The 21,556-nt window shown below is 45.1% G+C and overlaps 5 protein-coding genes across 5 annotated transcripts in view; all 5 read right to left on the reverse strand.

The window, feature by feature from the left end:
- Nucleotides 1-8,277, reverse strand: part of LOC144697557 (uncharacterized) — a 280,480-nt gene extending 272,203 nt beyond the window's left edge. Inside the window, exon 1 of the mRNA XM_078569605.1 lies at nucleotides 6,900-8,277. The gene's annotated coding sequence lies outside the window, so the exon portion shown is untranslated. The remainder of the gene's footprint in view (nucleotides 1-6,899) is intronic.
- The window catches only part of LOC144697471 (uncharacterized), a 346,752-nt gene extending 329,285 nt beyond the window's left edge, over nucleotides 1-17,467 (reverse strand). The window contains exon 1 of the mRNA XM_078569450.1: nucleotides 17,375-17,467. The gene's annotated coding sequence lies outside the window, so the exon portion shown is untranslated. The remainder of the gene's footprint in view (nucleotides 1-17,374) is intronic.
- Nucleotides 1-21,556, reverse strand: part of LOC144697499 (uncharacterized) — a 194,235-nt gene that overhangs the window by 95,052 nt on the left and 77,627 nt on the right. The window lies entirely within an intron of this gene.
- LOC144697535 (uncharacterized) lies at nucleotides 190-3,306 on the reverse strand. The gene is made up of 3 exons (XM_078569574.1): nucleotides 3,217-3,306; nucleotides 2,217-2,323; nucleotides 190-1,026 (listed from the first exon to the last, which is right to left on the reverse strand). Exon 3 carries the CDS (start codon nucleotides 915-917, stop codon nucleotides 390-392), a length of 528 nt encoding a protein of 175 aa, XP_078425700.1. The 5' UTR covers nucleotides 918-1,026; nucleotides 2,217-2,323; nucleotides 3,217-3,306; the 3' UTR covers nucleotides 190-389.
- Nucleotides 8,926-17,467, reverse strand: LOC144698482 (uncharacterized). The gene is given in 4 exon segments (XM_078570423.1): nucleotides 8,926-9,631; nucleotides 10,695-10,795; nucleotides 15,106-16,417; nucleotides 17,375-17,467. Coding segments are annotated over 3 exon segments (1,995 nt in total). The 5' UTR covers nucleotides 16,309-16,417; nucleotides 17,375-17,467; the 3' UTR covers nucleotides 8,926-8,940.

The raw sequence follows: 21,556 nt of genomic DNA on the forward strand, positions 1-21,556 counted from the left end.
GATGTGGGTTCAGGGCTCAGACAAGGGGGATCTTTAGAGATAGTTTGTCCCGGTGGGCTAGTGGAAGGGAGGGAAGCAACAGAGGCAGCTGATCGGATTGTCTCAATCTTAGTGACAAAGAAGCTCCATGAGCTCCTCACACTTGTTGTTGGAGGTGAGGATGGAGGAGAGAGGAGAGAGGGGAGCCCTTCAAAAGGAACTAACTTGTGTTAGAGATATTAGAAAGACTCAATAAAGTGTGCATTCAACACAAAGCTGATTGATTTGATTTTTAGCCAGATCATTAAGGTTTATAACTGAGTTGGGGTTTACTAACATCAGCAGAAACAAACCCCACTGAACACGGTTCAGTCCTGGATGTGATTAACAGCAAAACCCAATCACTGTCGTTACTCATGAACTTGCTGGTGTGTTAGCAGGGTGGAGGAATCAGTGAATCTCATCCCACACTGAGGGCAGGTGAACGGTCTCTCCCCAGTGTGAGTGCGCTGGTGTGCAGTGAGTTGAGATGACCACCTGAACCCAGTCCCACAATGAGAGCACCTGAACGGTCTCTCATCAGTGTGAACACGTTGATGGGACATCAGATCCCAAGAGCTTTTACAGCACGTTGCACAGTCTGGGCATTTGAAAGGTCTCTCCCCAGTGTGAACTCGCTGGTGTTTCAGGAGTTTGGATGAATGAGTGAATCCCTTCCCACACTCGGAGCAGGTGAACTCCCCAGTGTGACTGCGCTGATGAGTTTCCAGCTCAGACGGGGATCTGAATCCCTTTCCACACTCCCCACATTTCCACGGACTCTCCCCGCTGTGACTGTGCTTGTGTCTCGACAGGCCAGATGATCGGCTGAAGCCTCGTCCACACACTGAACACGTGTACGGTTTCTCCCCACTGTGAATGGTGCTTTTTCCTTCCATGTTCAAAATCCGATGATATTCAGGTTACGATAAATTGGGCGACTGTGTCAGATCCTGATATGATGTTTAGTTTCAGTTTCCCGACTGCAAATCATCCCCTTCTAACACCCTGTGAAATTGATTTAAAACAGAAAAAAGGGAGTGAGAGAGAACCCACAAAAACACAAAGGCAGGTTGTGAAATTGAGCTGAATGAATCTGGGAATTTGTGGGGCTGGCACGAAGAAAAAGTGACCATGAAAACTGCTGGATTGTCATAAAAACCCAACTGGTTCACTAGTGTCCTTCAGGGAAGGGAACCTGCCACCCGTTCTGGGCCTACACAAGACTCTGGCCTCGATAAGAACTGAAGAAATAAGAACAAGAGAAGACCTAACACCCCATCGAGCCTGCTCCACCATCTAATACGATCATGGCTGATCTTGGGATTCAACTCCACTTTCCCGCCCACTCCCCATATCCCTCAGCTCCCTGAGACACCAAAAATCTCTCCATCTCAGCCGGAAATATATTCAATGTTGGAGCATAAACAACTCGCTGGGCTAGAGAATTCTATGTGACAGAGAGAGAGAGAGATAAAGAGAGAGGGGAGTGGGAGAGGCAGAGGGAGGAGGTTAATGAACAAAGCGCAGGATGTCAGTGAACAGAATTCGAGCACATGAGATTGGGTTAATATACTGCTATGGATTGACGATTGGTGAACAGACAGGAAACAGAGAGTAGGAATAAACGGGTCATTCTCAGGATGACAGGCTGTTACTTGTGGGGTACCCCAAGGATCAGTGCTTGGCCCACAGCCGTTCACAAGCTATAGAAATGATTTGAAGGCACCCATTTAAGAAGCACCTAAATTTTCATTTTCTCATCCTTGTTTTCATCCATGGTTGTGATCATTCCTATCTATGCAACCTCCTCCAGCCTCACAATCCCCCCCCCCCCGATATATCCACGCTCCTCGAATTCTGAAGTCCCGAGAATTCCTGATTTTAATCACTCCATCCCTGATTGCCATTCTGTCAGTTTCTAAGGCCCAAGCTCTGGAATTCCCTCCCTGAACCTCTCCGCCTCTCTGCTTCATTTTCATCCTTTAAGATGCTCCTTCAAACCGACCTCTTTGACCAAATTATTGGTCACCTGCCCGAGTATCTCCTCATGTGGCTCAGGGTCAAACCTTGTTTTGCAACATTTCCATGAAATATCGCAGAAAACTGTATCACATTAAATGTGCGATATAAACACAAATTGTTGTTGTTGATTTGTTCCTTCATCATCACTGGGTGAATAACCTGTAACTCCTTACCTAACAGCATTGTGGGAGCAACTTCACCACACGGACTGCAGCGGTTCAAGAAGGTCAAACATCATCTTCCTCAAAGGCAACTGGGGATTGGCAATATTTGCTGGTATCTGTGGAGAATTAAACAGAGTTAATGTCTCAGGGTGTGCAGAATGAATTACAGGGAATAAAAATCATGCCGAATCTCATGGTCAATATAAGCTAAGAAGTGGAAGAGAAATGGACTATAGCGCAGGAAAAACAATTCCTGACTATGGAAGATACTGTGGGAAGATAAAGCTGGTAAGACAGCAGCACATGGACAGGAGATGGGCAGCGGAGGAAACCTCATTGAGACACAGTTGGTAGAAGTAGCAGTAAAATCCTAAACAGAGCTAAAATACACCCAGTATTAGAGACAGAGGCAGTTAGACAATGTCAGAGGGGTGATCAGGGAGGGAAGAGGTGAAACAGTGCAATAGATGGACATGGATTCAGATCCACAGTAAAGGAGTCACACCAGCCCCAGAGCCATGGAACCTCTCACAGATACAGAGCGTAGAACTAAAACCTAAACTAAAAGTTGTAGCTGAATGGTGAAAAATATTTACCTCTGAAACATTTTCAATTTTAAAATCTCCTGCTGGATCCTGCAGCTGGAAAGATATCAGAAGCACTGGAGTCAGAGAAAAATCTCCCAGTTGAGGAAATACCCGGGGAGTGGATGATGTCACCGTGTAATTGTCGATGTGTGATGATGTCACCGTGTAATTGTCGATGTGTGATGATGTCACACACATGGACACAGAACATCTGGGTTTGTACAAACCAATGATCGCCACACATTATGAAGGATTGGAGGGTCCTGAGGTTTATATGAGGCAGATAAAGAAAAACTATTTCCGTTAACTGATCGTAAATGGGTTATGAGAGGCAGTTTAAAGATTTTGTGAAGAACTACAAGGGGGATATGAGGAAAAATGTTTACACAGTGAGCGGTGATGACCTGGAAGTCAATGCTTACATTTCGAGACCGATAATGTCCAGGTCCAGATGAATCGAGTGATTCTTGCAGACTCTGAAGTGATGATTGGTTTGAATTTCCAATCTGCAAAACCTCATCTTCTAGTATCCGGCAAATGGAATTTACAAAATTCATCATTGTCAGAATTGAGAAGAGACAAACATTTTCTTGGTCTGAGCTTACTTTGTATGAATCCTCCCCTTCTAACCCCCTGTAAAAGGAGTTTCCAAAATCCATCCCTGTCAGTCCAGGATAGAAATGCTCAACATTCTCTCCTCCTGCTACCTGGACCAGGATGGCCGCGCATGCGCCCTGCTGCACATTGCCCCCTATAAAGATGGCGGCTGTTACCTTGGGCCTGGCGAAGGGAGAAATCCAGACATTTTTGGCCCGTTCTCTGTAAACACAAGACCGGTACCTTGTTATTTGGGTCCTGCGGTCTGCACTGTGTCTTTATGAAGCCTCCCTGCCCACTCCGCTGGCTCCATTCCTCCTCACACAACCACTAACTCTTCCTCCGCAGCTCCGAGCAAACCCGGAGCCAGTAGCTTCTTACTGAGGGTTTGGGGCCGGCACCGTGAGTTTATGAAGCTTCCAAACTTACCCAACAGCCCTATCTCTGTTCAGGGGTTTATTTTCGGCCCTGAATCCTCACTCGGTCTTTGTAAAACCCGTATTTTAAATCCGTTCGCTCGCGCTCTCTTCCCGTCTGTCTCCACGGACTGCGCATGTTCCGACTTCAAATGATTGGCGGAAGCTCCGGACCAATAGAAAGAGGGGCCGGGTCTGAAGGTCTGTGCAGGAGAGGCTGCTCCTCCAACCAATTGGAGTGAATGAAGGGCGGAGCCGGCTGGGAATGGAGCATGCGCAATGCGGGTGCGGGATCAGGATGAAGGGAGGTCAAGTTGAAAGTCCAGCGTGTGAGGAAGAGCGGAGTGCAGGAGTGGAATGGAGCCAGAGGGTGGACTGGGAGGGTTCACAAATACCTGGAGTAGGATTCCAAACCCGGATTAGAAACTCCCGGAGTCGAGTTTACACCGAGTGGTTGGAAACTCCTTTTCCAGGGAGTTAGACAGGGAGGATTTACACACAGCAAACTCAAACCAAGAGAAATGTTTGTCTCTTTGGACTGACCTGCTGAAACACAGTGAATCCACACTGGCGAGAGGCCATTGAGTTGCTCACAGTGTGGTAAGAGGTTCAGCGCATCATCCCACCTGCTGGGACAACATTCACACTGGTGAGCGACCTTTTAAATGACCAGGGTGTGAGAAGTGCTTTAAAAGGTGTGGAGAACCTTGCAGGGAGGTTTGCTAGTGCTGTTGTTGGGGGTTTAAACTAATTTGGCACCAGGGTGGGATACTGAGTCAAGGTATAGTAGGGGGTGATGTACAGACAGGTATATAAGAAAAAACAAGTCAGTCTGGAAGGCAGAGTGTACATCGTCAAGTTAAGGCACAAGGGAACATAGCATGGCTGGATGGCATTTATTTTAATGCAAGAAGTGTTGCGAGTAAGGCAGATGAATTGAGGATGTTGATTAACACATGAAGATATGATATCATTGCTATCACGGAGACATGGCTGATGGAGGGGCAGCACTGGCAGCTCAATATTCCGGGGTATAGAATCTTCAGGCGAGAGAGGAGGGGATGCAGGTGGGGTGTTGTAAAAAAGGTGGTGGTGTGAAGAAAGACTAGACAGGCTGGGGTTGTTTTCCTTAGAGCAGAGAAGATGGAGGGGGGACCTGATAGAGGTGAACCAAATTATGAGGAGCATAGATAGGGTGAATAGGAAGAAACCTTTCCCCTTAGTGGAGAGGTAAATAACTAGGGGGCATAGATTTAAGGTAAGGGGCAGGGCTTTTAGAGGGGATTTGAGGAAATTTTTTTCACCGAGAGGGTGGAGCTCTGGAAATCTCTGCCTGAAAGGGAATGAGAGGCAGGAACCCTCACAACATTTAAGAACTATTTAGATGAGCACTTGAAACGCCACAGCTTACAGGGCTATGGGCCAAGTGCTGGAAAATGGGATGAGGGTAGATCAGGGCTTGATGACCAGAGTGGATATGATGGGCCGAAGGTCCTCTTTCCGTGCTGTAAAACTCTGATGTCCCATCAACGTGTTCACACTGATGACAGACCATTCAGATGTTTTCACTGTGGGACCGGGTTCAGGCAATCAAGGGACCTTATTCGACACAAGTGCAGTCACTAGGTGACATCATCCAAAAAGCACTGTGTTAGTTTTCACATGTAAACTGACAACACCCAGCTCTACCTCACCACCATCCCTCTCCATTTCTCCACTGTTACTAAATTATCAAATTGCTTATCCAACATTCCATACAGGGTGAGCAGAAATTTGCTCCTTTTAAGAATTGGGAAGATCAAAGCCATTGTCTTTGGTCACCACTACAAATTCCGTTCCCTAACTACCCAGTCTATCCCTATGGGGTAACATTGGGATATGCTGTCCTATGTTTGACAAGCCAGGAATCTTTATTCCTAAGCAAGAGGGAGAGAGCTATTCCTATAATATTCAATACATTTCTACAGATTTTATAAGGTTATTAGACAGCGATTTCTTACGGATTTCCCCAGCTTGAGAAGGGAAAATCCTTATTGATTTCTCACAGCTGATTTCTGACTAACCTCACTATTTCTAAACTCTGAGCTTGTTTTCCTAATTTCTTGATGACAAACCGTAGATAACATACTAAAGCTATGACAATTATCAGAATCAGCAACACAAACACTTGACCTGCCACCAAGAATAATTGCAAAACATTTCCACTAAAATGTGATAACTATCGACTTCAATTCATCCTCCCCACCTGTTGATCATCTCACACAATTCTAAATTATTGGCATGTCGTAAATACATCTGGTTCAAACAAAAGTTCATGCATGGACTTTAAAGATTCCCCAGCTCTCTGTTCACTTGCATTCACCTTGTGGATATTTTCTAAATCCAGATTCTATTTCCCTCTTCACTTTAATTTTAATCTCTCTGATAGATATGAGTGTGTTTAATTCAGTGCTGATTGTTTTATGGTTAGTTTCACGATGGAGTATATGTTAATGTCCTGATGATTTAAAATGCTTCATTCAATTTTCCACAATAATCACTTCATGTTGTTCTGTTGTCAAGTAGCTGAGCACATCTGGGACCTGCTCTTCAGTGCAGGGTCACCATGCATTTCCACATGTTAATTACACCACATGTAACATATCACATCTGCACATTCACACCAGTATCCCAATATCATGCATGTGCAAACCTGTGCAAGTCACTCTTGGCCTTTCAGGTGATCTTATCAAAATATCAATGGGGTGTCTGTCTGAAGATCTTTGCTGATCTAACCCTGCATGGTTATGATGCCTTGGATAGTGGCCAGACTATCAAATTCAGTTTCTTTTAAATACAGAGGCAAGGACACAAACATCACTAAAAGAAATCTCTGTTTACTGGTCTCAACTACACTTTCCTGACTTTCACTAGAATGTACAAGTATAACAGATTGAACTATTCCGCTGAACTATACCCAGGTGAATTATTCCATTTCCCAATCAGTGGTGTGATTTTCTCTATCTTTTATTCTAAATATGTCATTCCATGAATTACTATTCTATCTCATTCAGGAGAGCTGGAGGAACTTTACTGTCCCACTTAATACTCACATAATATGGTGTTTGTAGATCAGAGACAGAAGTACAGGTACTTGCAATCAGATTGCAAATCACTCCCATATCTTCCATTCTCAGACACTTTGTCTTGAACAATAACAAATGGGATGAAGTCAAATCTTTAAAAAGCAAAGCCTTTTGTTTAAATTGTCACCGTGCTGTCAGTGGAAAGGGTTAACTTCTCAGCTTGTTAGCAAAGGGGCTGAAGAAACATTCTCAAAATGTGCACACTTTGTGTCAACTTTATGTAACTTCATTTTCAGATCAAGGATGAACCAAAACCCATTTCAATCTTTGATTTTCCAATTGTATTTGTATTTTTCTCAGCTTTTCACAAATGTTTTTTTTCTTCTTTCTTCAGGCACCTTTCCAAATGACGGTAATAAAACTGAAGAAAAATAAAACTGAAAAAGTTCACTTTCACAGGCAAAAGGAGCTCCAGTCTTCCGAGACTGAAAAGAGTTAAAGAGGGTGGAGCTTCCCACAGCTTGTGAGCTCCAGATTATAACCTCAAGGCTGAAGCTTATCTTTAGGGAATCCAACTTTTCGATGCCTTTTACAATTGTATAAGTTCATTGTGATTCATACTTAAAGGTTTACTTTCACTCAGTCATTATAACCTTTCACTTTTCTCAGCACAGAAGCTGGCAGCATTTTAGATTAAATCCCAATTGTACACTTCTCTTGTAGCTGGCGAATGGAGAAGATCATGTCCACTGTAGATCTGCCAGCACAGAAACCGCACTGTGCTTCTGGATACACTCGGTCTGCAAGTAGATGGAGTCTTTTAAGCCTGACCCTAGTGAAGGACATACCTGTGATGCTGAGGATTGAGATGTCCCTGTAGTTGTTGCAATCTCCTCTGTCACCTTTTTGTATATTGTGATCATTCTTCAGTCACACACGTGTCCTGTGGAAAGGATCCAACATCCCAACAGAGGATGTGGTGGTCATAAAGGTGTGACAGTAGATGGGATTTTCCAGGCTTGAGCAGTTCAGCTGGAATTCCATCTTTGCTGGGTGTCTTTCTGCTTGCTAAGCAATTAATGGCCTTTTTGAGCTCAAGTGGTGAGGGTTCCTCATCCAATTCAACCATGACAGGAAGCTGCAGGAGAGAGTCAAACGGAGACTGGGAGATGTCTGTCTCATGGGAGTACAGCTCACAGTAAAGTTCAACCCAGTGGAACATCTGTTTACATCTGTCAATGAGAACTTCACCATCCATTTGGTGATGGTCGGACCAAGCGCCCTCCTGATCCCATCATACACAGCACGTAGATTTCTGTTGTCACAGGCAGTTTGGATTTCTTGATGTGGGCTGATCCAGTGTTTATTTGCACAGTATCTCCCTGTCTTTTACACAAATGTGTCAGCTACTTTCAAGTTACACAGTGTTCCAGCTGTTGGGTTTATGTTGTAATCAGGTCGGCTTTGCTTTTTGTTTCAATGACAGATTCATCTCTGCTGACCAGTCTTTGTTGTGGGTTCCACCTTTACCAAATGTTGCTGCTGCTGTGTCAGAAATGATTGAACTCAGCAACTTCCAAGATTCAGCAATATCAATGTTGACTGATGAAGCTTTTATTGATGAGCCTGTAAAATATTTTACTGTTTTGTTATCTTCCTTGATAAATTAATTTCATCACGGAGGTGTCACTGTGAGTAATATGCAAGTCAGTAAGAATTGTCAGAACGGATTAATCAGCACTTTCTAATTGGAGATGTTAATCAGTGGAACCACTCAGACACTGAATTGGCGACTTTGCTCCAAAGGTCAATTTAGGATTGAAGTGAAAATTCATAATTTTATTGTAATCTATTTCCTGTTGAGAGTTCTTGAATTAAGAGGAAAGATCACAAATGGTGTTTTTAAAAAGGGACACTGCAGCTCAGATAATCAGTGACAGATCCAGAATATTAAACTCCAGCCAGTTATAGGGTTGTTAATATCAGCAGAATCAAAGGTAATACTATCTGACTATCAGTCCTGGATGTGACTAACAGCAGCAATAACAGCGAAATCCAATCCTTGCAGTCACATGTGAATTTGCTGGTGTGACAGCAGGTTGGCTGACTGAGTGAATCCCTTCCCCCACACAGTGCAGGTGAATGGCCTCTCCCCAGTGTGAACTCTCTTGTGTACTTTAAGATTAGATGGAGACCTGAACCTCTTTCCACACGAAGTGCAGCTGAATGGCTTCTCCCCAGTGTGAATTTGCTGGTGTGACTGAATGCTGGCTGACTGAGTGAATCCCTTCGCACACACAGAGCAGGTGAATGGTTTCTCCCCCGTGTGAACTCGCTGGTGTGCAGTGAGGTTGGAGGAATGCCTGAACCTCTTTCCACAGGAACTGCAGCTGAACGGCCTCTCCTCAGTGTGAATTTACTGGTGTTTTAGCAGGTTGGAGGACACAGTGAATCCCTTCCCACACACGGAGCAGGCGAATGGCCTCTCCCCAGTGTGAAATCGCTGGTGTCCACTCAGGTGGGATGAAGACCTGAACCTCTTACCACAGTAAGTGCAGCTGAAGGGCCTCTCCCCAGTGTGACCTCGCTGATGTGTCAGCAGAGTGGATGACTGAGTAAATCCCTTGCCACACACGGAGCAGGTGAACGGCTTCTTTCCAGTCTGAATACGTCGATTGCTTCTCAGCAGAGATGGATAATTGAATCCTTTCCCACAGTCCCCACATTTCCACGGTTTCACCATGGTGCTGGCCCCAATGTGAGTGCGTCAATGAATTTCCAGCTGGGGTGGATGACTGAATAGCTTCACACCATTCTCACATTTTCTCATCCACACACAGAACACGTGTACAGTTTCTCCCCACTGTGAATGATGCAATGTTTCTTCAGGCTGTGTAACTGGTTAAAGCTCTTTCTGCAGTGAGTTCACTGGAACACTCTCACTCAGGTGTGTGTGCGTCTCAGTGCTTTCCCAGTCACACTGATGTTTGAAATCTTTTCCCACAGACAGAACAGTCAAACATTTCTCCTTCCACATTCAAAGGCCGATGATGTTCAGGTCCTGATGAATCGAGTGACTGTCCGATCTTGATGTGATGTTTGGTTTGAGTTTCCCATCTACAAATCTTAGTACATCATGATGTTTGGATCTGAAAATCCTTCCCTTCTAATACCCTGTAAAAGAGGTTAACAAAAGTAATCACTGTCAGTCCAGCATGGAAATTAATAATTGACAAATCCAGTTACTATGGCATATTTCTTCCTCTCGTCTTCCCTCCCCACCCCCCTCCCGCCCCAAGCTGTAAATCACAGTGTCACAAACTCTCTCTCCTCCGTGTGATGAAATCCAAACCCATCATACAATCTCCACCAATTCTTTGTTCCTCCTAGTTTTCTATCTCCCTCTGTTCTGGCTGGGTTCAGTTCTACAACCCCCCTGTAAAAGGAGTTTAAAAGCCATCACTGTCAGTCCAAGATTAGAAATTGAGAACAGACAAACATTTCTCTTGGTTTGAGTTTGAGCTGGATTCCAAAATCCATCCCTGTCAGTCCAGGATAGAAATTCACAACATTCTCTCCTCCTGCTACCTGTACCAGGATGACCGCGCATGCGCCCTGCTGCCCATTGCCCCTATAAAGATGGCGGATACACATGAGCACTGCCGCCCATTGTCCCTGATTATTAAAAGATGGCGGCTGTTAATCTGGGGCTGAAATCGGGAGAAATGATGCAGCCGCCAAATTTGTGCAGATGTTGGACTGGAAACTTCTTATTCGCGTCTTGAGGCCTCCAGCAAGTGTTTATGAAAACCCTCCACTCACTTGGCGGCTCGATACCTCTGCTCTCCTCGTTGATCCGACACGGCCGCCTCTATCCTTCCAGCACCGGACTGCGCATGCTCCATTTGGAGACCCGGCTGCGCCTGCGCGAGGACCACCCAAGGTGAAGATCGAAAATAAAAGCAAAATCCTGCAGATGCTGGAAATCTGAAACAAAACCAGAAAATGCTGCAAAAACTCAGCAGGTCTGACATCATCTGTGGAGAGAGAAACAAAGTTAACGTTTCGAGTCTGAAGAACGGTTATATGGACTCGAAACGTTAACATTTTTTCTCTCTCCACAGATGCTGTCAGAGCTGCTGAGTTTTTCTCGTCTTTTTTTGTTGAAGATAGAGCATGTTCATGGTCTCGGTGCATGCTGGGTAATGTTACCGCCATTGAGGGGAAACACAGTTGAATACAGAATCACATTTTGTGATCCGATTTGGATTGGAGGCGCAGAGGTAAAATCATTAAGTTAATTTATACAGCAGCCAAGTGCACGGGAGGGGAACCTGTCCCCTGGTCCGTGTCCCAATGTGATGAGTGAGAGGAATGGGCAGGGTGATGAAGAACGTTTTTACACATCTGTTCCCTCTCTTCCCTTCATCCGTTACACTGGGTGTCACTATCACATGGGCGATTGCAGTATTTTCCCAATCTTCCTTAACACCGGGGTCTTTGCTACTGGGTGTTCATTGTCCATCCATGTCACTCCCCATTTTCCGACCCATTAAATTTATACCATTGTATGGATTAAAGAGGATCGACCAAAACCTGCTATATGTGCCAATCGCGTAGATATAAATAAACAATTTCCTCTGGTGGGGGAATCGAGAAAAAGGGGCCATCAACCTAAAGTTAGAACTTGTCCACTCACCAGTGCAATCAAACAGAAATCCTTCACACAATGTGGAGTAGAAATGTGGAACTCTCTCCAACAAAATGCGATGGATGGTGAGGGTCAATTGGAGTTTACAAGACTGAGATAGATAGATTTTTGTTCACTAAGTGTTTCACGGGATATGGAATGAAGGCGGGTAAATGAAGTTCTGATACAAATTAGCCCTCATCTATCTGAGTGGTGGAGCAGCTTTCAGGGGCGAATGCCCTCCTCCTGTTCCTAACAGTCCTGTGATTCACACAGAAATGTCCCAGAAGAGTGAAATCCCACTAGATCCCAGCACATACTCAGCAGGAAGTCCAGATCAAGGACAAACCCAGTGTGTCCACTGAGTCCAGTTTGCTGCTCCCTCTGTGACCAGCACCATCTGCAGCACCTGCACACGGAAGTGGGATTTCAAAGGAAGGAAGGAACCTGTCAGCATTTGTAACATATTGACAAAGAATCCAAGGGCATCACGAGAGTTGGGATCTTTCTTTATTCTCGGGGATTTGGACATCAGACTTTGTCCTGCATGGTAGAGTTGGTATTATCTTTGAAAGAGCTGCCAATTAGTCCCACTCCCCTGCCCTTTTCCTCAGAACCCTGCAAACTTTACCTTTTCATTAGAGATCCAATTTTATAAAGTTGCTGATGAATCTGCTTCCACATTTCAGGTAGTACATTCCAGATCATAACTCACTGAGTAAATATTGTTTTCTCTTCTCCTCTCTGTATTTTTGCCAATTACTTGACATGATCTGTTTACTTTTCACCTTTTGTTAAACACATTTACTGAGTAGATTCAGATTTAAACTTGAACCAGTTTTATAGGCATGATGTCCTATTTACACATCGAAGGTGGGAGAGAAGCTGTGGGGAACACACGATGGACATTTTAAAGAAATTAAGGAAATGCCACACTGTGTGTTTGAAACAAAGCTGATTTATTTGACACATATCACAACATGAAATTCCCACCATTATGTGGGCGGTCTTTGTTTTCTGCCACTCAGTCAGCTTTTCAGGCTGGAGGAAGGTTTGTAGTGGAGTTCCCCAGTGGTCAGTGTTGGGTCCCGTGCTTTTCCTGATGTATATTAATTACCTAGATCTTGGTGTAAAGAGAAAAAGTCTAAAGGTAGCAAAGGAATGGTTTAAGCAGCAGATGAGCTGGGCTGGGTTGTAGCCAGGTGACATTGTGGAGATTGAAATATCTGGTATTAGTTATGGTGTGGATATGTGGTCAGAAACTCATCTTGTTGCGGGCAGTGTGATTCAGACTCAGACACTTCCCGGAGAGAGGGATGGACTCGGTAGTTAGGGAGCTGAATTTGTAGTGGTGACCGAAGACAATGGCTTTGGTCTTCCCAGTACTGGATGTGGGATAAGCAGTTTGATAATTTAGTAACAGTGGAGGAATGGAGAGGGATAGTGGTGAGGTTCCTTCACTGTCACTGGGTCAAACTCCTGGAACTCCCTCACTAACAGCATTGTGGGTGCACCTACACCACATGGACTGCAGCGGTTCAAGAAGGCAGCTCACCACCAGCTTCTCAAGGGCAATTAGGGATGGGCAATAAATGCTGGCCCAGCCAGACAAGCCCACATCCCATGAATGAATAAAAAGCAAGGTAGAGCTGGACATTGTCAGTGTACATGTGAAAACTAATGTGGAGCTTTAGGACGATGTCGCCTCGTGGCAACATGTAGGTGAGAAATAGGAGGGGCCAAGGGTAGAACCTTGGGTTCACCAAGTTCAATGATTTTGGAGAGGGAGGTTGGCGATGGGGCAGTAGTTCTTTTTCGTCATCTATCATGAAATCCACTTTTAAACCTATGGCCCTGTGTCCTCAATTGGCAGTCTGTGGAAATTATAACATTGAGGGTACATAATGTTCCCATGCTTGTTGTATAGGTTCCTGACTCATAACAAGGGTGGGACCTTCTTGAATTGGCTGTGATAGGGTCACCAGGTCAGTTCAAACATCAGTGAACCACAGTTTGGAGGCTGCCAGTTTCAGGGAGTGAGTCAGCAGGTGTGACAGAGACAGGCAGAGGTCCCAGTTAAGTTAAAGAAAGATCCACGTGCAGCAGATTTTAAAGAGGGCCATTGGAGTAAAGGTACCTCTTTGGAGCAGTGATGTTCTGCTTGGCCTGGCCTAAGACCTGAAAGTGTGCTTGGAAGGTGAAGCTTGAGGTTACTCGGCAATCCAGGGGAATCTCAGAAAGCAGGGTTGAAACCCTGTGAGCTGAGTCATTGTTGAAGCTGTCCGAGTAGAGAGTGACTTTTCGAAAGAATTCCAAGGAGAAATCTTCAAAAGTGATGATTTGAAACCCTCGTGACAAAGCGAAGTTTCAGTGAGAAATGTGGGCCATTGTGGGTTGTTGAGAAATCCATGGAATCTGTTTTGGTTGCATCTGTCATTTATTCTATAGCATTGTGGGTCCGACTACAGGTCACGTTAATTCACATGTACCTCACACTTACCCTGAATGTTAGAGTATAAGGTAGTTCTTGTCAACTATTTTATGTTTTTAGAAGTTGTAAAATTTGCTTTTTTTTCTGTTTAAAAACCCTTGTAATCTTGTAGCTTTATTCTAAAAGCAGGTGTCTTGAATATCAAACTTATGACTTATACTTTAAGCAAAACGTTTTTGGTCCCTAAGTGGATCCTACCATCATCTCGGAGAGCGGGGGTGGGGAGGGGGGTGCGGTGGGTGATGTGGAGGGGGTTCTCACTAAGGAAGGTAAAGATTTGTGAAAGCTAACACGGTGCTTTTGGATGATGCCACCGAGCGGCAGCATGCAGAGGAGAATGGGAGGGGCCAAGGATAGATCCTTGAGGGACTCCAAGTACAAGGGCTTTGGAGAGGAAACGGAGGTTGGAGATGGGGGAGCGAGTTTGCAAAGATGGTGGGGGTCAAGGATTGTCCATTTTTAGGATGGGTGCTCACAGTGGATTTCAAGGCAAGAGGGACAGTGCCAGAAGAGAGAGAGAACCGTTAACAATATAAGCTAACAGGCAGAAGTTGGATGGTCAGCAGTTTAGTGAGAATCAGGTCAAGGGAGCAGAAGGTGGGTCTCATGGACAAGATGAGCACTGAGAGGAAGAGAAATTGGAGAAAGATGTAGGTTCAGGACTCAGACAAGGGGGAATTTTAGAGACAGTTTGCCCCGGTGGGCGAGTGGAAGGGAGGGAAGCAGCAGAGGCAGCTGATCGGATTGTCTCAATCTTAGTGACAGAGAAGCTCCATGAACTCCCCACACTTGTTGGGGGTGAGAATGGAGGAGACAGAGGAGAAGGAGAGCCCTTCAAAAGGAACTAACTTGTGTTAGACATTAAAAGATTCAACACATTGTGTTGTTAAAAAGACTTGACATACTGTGTGTTTAATATGAAGATTATTTATTTGACTTTATCCAGAATATTAACATTTGTAACTGGGCTGGAGTTTAGTAACATCAGCAGAAACAGACCCCAGTGAACATGGTTCAGTCCTCGATGTTACTAACAGCAACACCTGTAGTTACTTGTGAACCCGCTGGTGTTTCTGCAGAGTGGATAACTGAGTGCATCCCTTCCCACATACAGAGCAGGTGAATGGTCTCTCCCCTGTGTGAATGCGCTGGTGTACAGTGAGGTTAGATGATGTCTTGAACCCAGTCCCACAGTGAGAACATCTGAACGGTTTCTCATCAGTGTGAACTCGCTGGTGTACAATGAGGTCAGCTGATCGCCTGAACCGGGTCCCGCAGTGAGAACACCTGAATGCTTTCTTGTCAGTGTGAACACGTTGATGGTATTTCAGTTCCTGAGAACTTTTAAAACACTTCCCACAGTCGGGGCATTTAAAAAGTCTCTCATCAGTGTGAACCCGCTGGTGTGTCAGCAGGTGGGAAGACTGAGTGAATCTCTTCATACACACAGAGCAGGTGAATGGTCTCTCCCCAGTGTGTATTCGCTGATGTACAGAGAGTTGAGATGATTGCCTGAACCCAGTCCCACAGTCAGAGCACCTGAACGGTCTCTCATCAGTGTGAATACGTTGATGGAACATCAGTTTGCTGGAACTTTTATAGCACTTCCCGCAGTCTGGGCATTTAAAAAGACTCTCGTCAGTGTGAACAAGCTGATGTGTCAGCAGGTCAGTTGACCGAGAGAATCGTTTTCCACAATCGGCACATGCGAATGATCTCACCCCGGTGTGAGTTTGCTGGTGTCTCATCAAGGTGGATGACTGAGTGAATCCCTTCCCACAGTCAGAACAGTTGAACGGTCTCTCCCCAGTGTGAACTCGCTGGTGTCTCAGCAGGTGGGGTGACTGTGTGAATCCTTTCCCACACTCAGGGCAGGAGAATGGTCTCTCCCCAGTGTGAACTCGCTGGTGTTTTAGCAAGTTGGATGAATTAATGAACCCCTTCCCACACTCGAGGCAGGTGAATGGCCTCTCCCCGGTGTGAATTCGTTGGTGTGTGAGCAGGTCTGTTGAATTAATGAATCCCTTCCCACACTCGAGGCAGGTGAACGGCCTCGCCCCAGTGTGACTGCCCTGATGAGTTTCCAGCTGAATTGGATTATTGAATCCCTTCCCACAATCCTCACATTTCCATGGTTTCTCCCTGTTGTCCCTGCATTTATGTTTTGACAGGCCAGATGATCGGCTGAAGCAGCGTCCACACACTGGACACGTGTACGGTTTCTCTCCACAGTGAACGGTGCTTTTTCCTTCCATGTTCAAAATCCGATGATATTCAGGTTACGATAAATTGGGTGACTCTGTCAGATCCTGATATGATGTTTGGTTTGAGTTTCCTGACTGCAAATCCTCCCCTTCTAACACCCTGTGAAATTGATTTAAAACAGAAAAAAGGGAGTGAGAGAGAACCCACAAAAACACAAAGGCAGGTTGTGAAATTGAGCTGAATGAATCTGGGAATTTGTGGGGCCGGCACTAGGAAAAAGTGACCATGAAAACTGCTGGATTGTCATAAAAACCCAACTGGTTCACTAATGTCCTTCAGGGAAGGGAACCTGCCACCCAGTCTGGCCGACACAAGACTCTGGCCTGTATTGATGGAGAGATAGAGAGAGGTAGGGGGAGAGATAGAGAGATAGGTGTAGCAGGTGGTGAAAGAGAGAGATTATATGTATGTATGTATATGCCATCCAGAAGGACCAGGGAAGCAGGTGTATATGAACAGAATCCCCCTCCAAGTCATATACCATCCTGACATCCAATACTGGATGAACCAGAAATTTCCTCTATTTAAATATTGGGAAGACTGAAGCCATTGTCTTCAGTCCCCACTACAAACTCCACTCCCTATCCACCGACTGAATCCCTCTCCCTGGCAACTGTTTGAGATTGATCCAGGCTGTTCACAACCATGGGGAAATATTTCACGCCAAGATGAACTTCCAACCACATATCCACATCATCACCAAAACTGCCTATTTCCACCTCAGTAACATCGCCTGACTCCAGCCCAGTCTCAGTTCATGTTTCTAAAGCTCTAATCCATTCCTTTATTACTCCTAGAATTCTATCACACTTCTGGCTAGCCTCCCACATTCAACCCGTCAGGTAATTGAGGTTATCCAAATCTCTGCTGCCTAATGCCCACTGCGCTAAGTCCCATTCACTCACCTATCACCCTGTCCTCACTGACCTACACAGGCTCCGATTAAAAGGCAAATCAATTGAATATTCTAATTCTTGTTTTTAAATCTTGCTCTGCCTTATTTCCCGTCACACAGATGTTTGAATCTTCAGGCAGAGATAACACAGACAAACATACTTTCAAGTTCTGATGAATCGAACAGCTCTGCCAGGTTTTGACCTGATGTTTAGTTTGAGTTTCCAACCTTCTTCTGCTCTTCTAATATCCTGTAAAAAAAAAAATCCATCACTGTCAGTCCAGCAGAGAAATTAAGAGACGAACATTTCTCTTGGTTTGAGTTTGCTGTGTGTAAATCCTCCCCTTCTGACCCCCTGTAAAAGGAGTTTCCAAAATCCATCCCTGTCAGTCCAAGGTAGAAATTCACAATATTCTCTCCTCCTGCTACCTGGACCAGGATGACCGCGCATGCGCCCTGCTGCACATTCGCTCCCTAAAGATGGCGGCCGCTAACCTGGGCCTCCAGGCGGGAGACGCGCGAACCGCAGTTTTGGTGAAACTGCCGAAACGGTAGCTTCTTATTCCGCGTTGTCGTCATCCACTGGGTGTTTATAAAGCCTCCCCACCCACTCTGCCCACTCCATTACCCTTCTACAATCGGCCGTTTATACCTGTTTGCAGAGCCGTGATCACCACTTCCCTGCGGCTGCAGTACCCACACTGCGCATGTTCCAGTCGGATACCTCCACTGCGCATGCTCAGTTCACCACCGGTCACTGCGCCTGCGCAGTGCACGCCTGCAGTGAGGGTAGGGCACATTCTGTCTCGCTGCGAATGCTGGGTCAGAGCCCCGCCATTGAAACCTGATACTGTTGAATTTACAATTATATTTTGCGATCTAATTACGATTGGAAGCATAGTGCTAAGATATAAAATTATTAAAGTAACGAACACAACAACCAAAGTGCAGAAGCACCATATTTCTTTCCAGCAGAACAAGACCTGATAGCTAGATATGAACTCACTGGAATCTCAGTGGCTGTGATGAACAGGCGATTGTTTTTTTCCTCATACATGGAACTTTTAAACTGTGACCTGCCAGTAAGAAAGTGCCGATTGTGGATCAAATGCTTTCAACTTTTAAAGCTGCAGTGTTAACAAGTGGTGAAACTGAATAAACCCGATCGCACAAATGAAGTATCTGAATGGTCTCTCTCTGCTGTGACTGTGCTGCTGTGTCAATAAATAGTATGACCGCGTGAATCCATTTCCACTTTCACCTGGTGAACTTCCTGTTCACGATGAGATTTCCAACTTTGAAGTAGATCTCAAATACTTCTGGCAATGAGTTCCAGATCCACAACACCCTTCAGTTAAGTATCCGCAAAATACTGCAGATTCTTGATATCTGAAATAAAAACAGAAAATGCTGGAACTCCCATCAGACCTGGTAGTGTCTGGAGAGAGAAAAACATAGTTTACATTTCAGGTCTTTGATCTTGCATCAGACTGCACTGTATCAGTGCACAGTCAAGGATATCATACACATGGGAACAGCACCACCTGGAAGTTCCCCTCTAAGCCACTCACAATCCGGACTTGGAAGTATATCACCGGTCCTTCAGTGTTGCTGGTTCAAAATTCTGGAACTCCCTTCCAAACAGCACTGTGGGTGTACCTACATCACATGGACTGCAGCAGTTGAAGAAGGCAGCTCACAACCACCTTCTCAAGGGCAATTCGGGATGGGTAATCAATGCTGGCCTAGCCAACGACATGCACATCCCATCAATGAATAAAGAAAAAGGCTTGAAATATTATTTACGTTTATCAATCTACAGATGCTGCCAGATATGCTGAGTACTTGATGCATTTTAGTTATTATCTCTGGTTGTTCCTGATTTTACATTAGATTTATCAATGACTGACATATTTAATCCCACCCATCCACACTTGAAAATATCTCTATCTTGTCTACCCTGTTAAACCGTTTCATAGTCTTTAAGACCTCGATCAAGTCATCCCTCACTCTCTTTTTCAGAGAAACCATGTTCAGCCTGTTCAGTCTTTCTTGATGGGAATTAACATTCCAGTTCTGGCGTAATTCCAGTCAACTTCTGTGCAAACACAGAAGTTGCAGCACCCGCCCTTTCACCTCCTCCCTTTCCAAGTTCCAGGGCTCACTTTCTGAATGACACAGGACATACTTATACTTCTTGAAATTTGTTATTGTGTACTAGTTGCTCCCGATGTGATCTCTACACTGAGAAAACCAAATCCAGATCGTTTGCCTGCTTTGTGGGAGGTGGTCCTATCACAAGACTATTTGTTCTTGCCTCCTCTCCCCCTCTCCTTTCCCTGACTCTGTACTTGTTTGTAAATTATTAAATCTCTAAATTATTCCAACTTGGATAAAAGATCACCGACTTGAAACATTCACTCTGTTCCCCTCTCCATCGGAGCTGTTTGACCTACTGAATGTTTCCAACATTTTCTGTTTTGCGTTTGGATTCCAGCACCTGCAGAATCTTGTTTTTGTGTCACAGTCAGAGATGTAACAGGTGGAAAACAAGTCCAGAGGCGGAGGAAGGGGAGTAAAAGGACAAAATGGAAGGAATGATAAGTTACAAGGCATGAGAGAGAAACTGACTAAATCGATGATGGTTCAAGGCAAAATGTGAGTGGGAATGGGACAAATTTTTCTTCCTAGTGTTTAAACTGACACAAATGTGACTCCTTATCAACCAATCGCAACTGTTTTTTCAAAGCAGCACGCTGGGCCGAATGGCCTCTTTCTGTGCTGTCGCTTTGTATCGTTTCATTTCCATCCCCACTGCTGCTATCTTCATAATCATTCCATCATCTTACAACCCATCACCAGATAAAAGTTTCTCCTACAAAAACTGCACGTTTAGATAGAACACAACCGACTTCTTCAGCCAATGAAAACAATGATTGCTGTGAGCTGGAACATGAAATTGACAGTGAGATGAAATAGTCTCACAAGCTGCTCATGTGTAACTTTCAATTTGCAAAACCCGGCAACCCAATCAAACCCGGCAAAGCGGTCACTCAGTCTGCGTTTGGTCCCTCCAGTGTAGAGGAAACCGCATTGGGAGCAGCGAATGCGATAGACTAAATTGAGGGAAGTGCAAGTGAAATGCTGCTTCACTTGAAAGGAGCTGCATTTGGACAGTGAGCAGAGGGGAAGTAAAGGGGCAAGTGTTGCACCTTCTGCGGTTGCATGGGAAGGTGCTGTGGGAGGGGGTTGAGGGGAAGGGAGTGATGGAAGAGTGGACCAGGGTGTCCCAGAGGGAACGATCCCTGCGGAATGCCGCCAGAGGGGTGAAGGGAAGATGTGTTTGGTGGTGGCATCATGCTGGAGTTGGAGGAAATGGCGGAGGATGATCCTTTGAATGCGGAGGCTGGTGGGGTGATAAGTGAGGACAAGGGGGACCCTATCATGGTTCTGGGAGGGAGATGAAGATGTGAGGGTGGATGCACGGGAGATGGGCCGCACACAGTTGAGGGCCCTGTCAACCACCGTGGGTGGAAAACCTCGGTTAAGGAAGAAGGAAGACGTGTCAGAGGAACCTGTGTGCTGTTTTTATCTCCACATTCGTAAAATAATAGACTTGCATTGGGAACGGTGCAGAGAAGGTTCATTAAATTGGTCTCTGGAATGAGATGGTTGTCCTATGATGAGAGGCTGAATAAACTGGGCTTTTATTCTCTGGAGTTTAGAAGAATGAAAGGCAATCTCATTGAAACCTACAAAATCTGAGGGGGCTTGATAGGGTGGACACAGACATTGTTTCCACTGGTCAAGGGGTCTAAAACACTGGAGCACAGAGTCAGGGTAACGGGCCGATAATTTAGAGCTGAGATGAGGAGAAATTACTTCGCCCAAAGGGTTGTGAATCTTTGAATTCTCTACCCAGAGGGTTGTGGATGCTCCATCATTGAATACATTTAAGGCCGGGATGGACAGATGTTTGGTCTCTTGGGGAACTAAGGGATATGGGGAACGGGCAGGATAATGGAGTTGAAGCCCAAGATCAGCCATGATTGAACTGAATGATGGACCAGGTTCAATGGGCCATATGGTCTATTCCTGCTCCTAGTTCTTGTGTTCATGTGTATGATAAAGACAGTAATTCATGTTATAACTAAAACAGAAACTGTTGGAAGTTCTCAGCAGGTCTGACAGCAAATGTGAAGGGAGAAACAGAGTGAAGGTTTCAAGTTTAATATGACTCATTTTCAAACCATGAGTTGAGTGCTAGTTACGACATCTTGCACAACATCGAGACAGGGAATGGAACCCAGGCGTGAAAGCACAGAATCTGAACCATTAGGGTG

Source organism: Cetorhinus maximus, chromosome 23 (assembly GCF_964194155.1).
Source record: "Cetorhinus maximus chromosome 23, sCetMax3.hap1.1, whole genome shotgun sequence".
Classification (NCBI taxonomy): Eukaryota; Metazoa; Chordata; class Chondrichthyes; order Lamniformes; family Cetorhinidae; genus Cetorhinus; species Cetorhinus maximus.

Bases quoted from the DNA above. Each gene is read 5' to 3' on its own strand.
- LOC144697535 (XM_078569574.1), bottom strand. From the start codon at position 917: ATGGAAGGAAAAAGCACCATTCACAGTGGGGAGAAACCGTACACGTGT.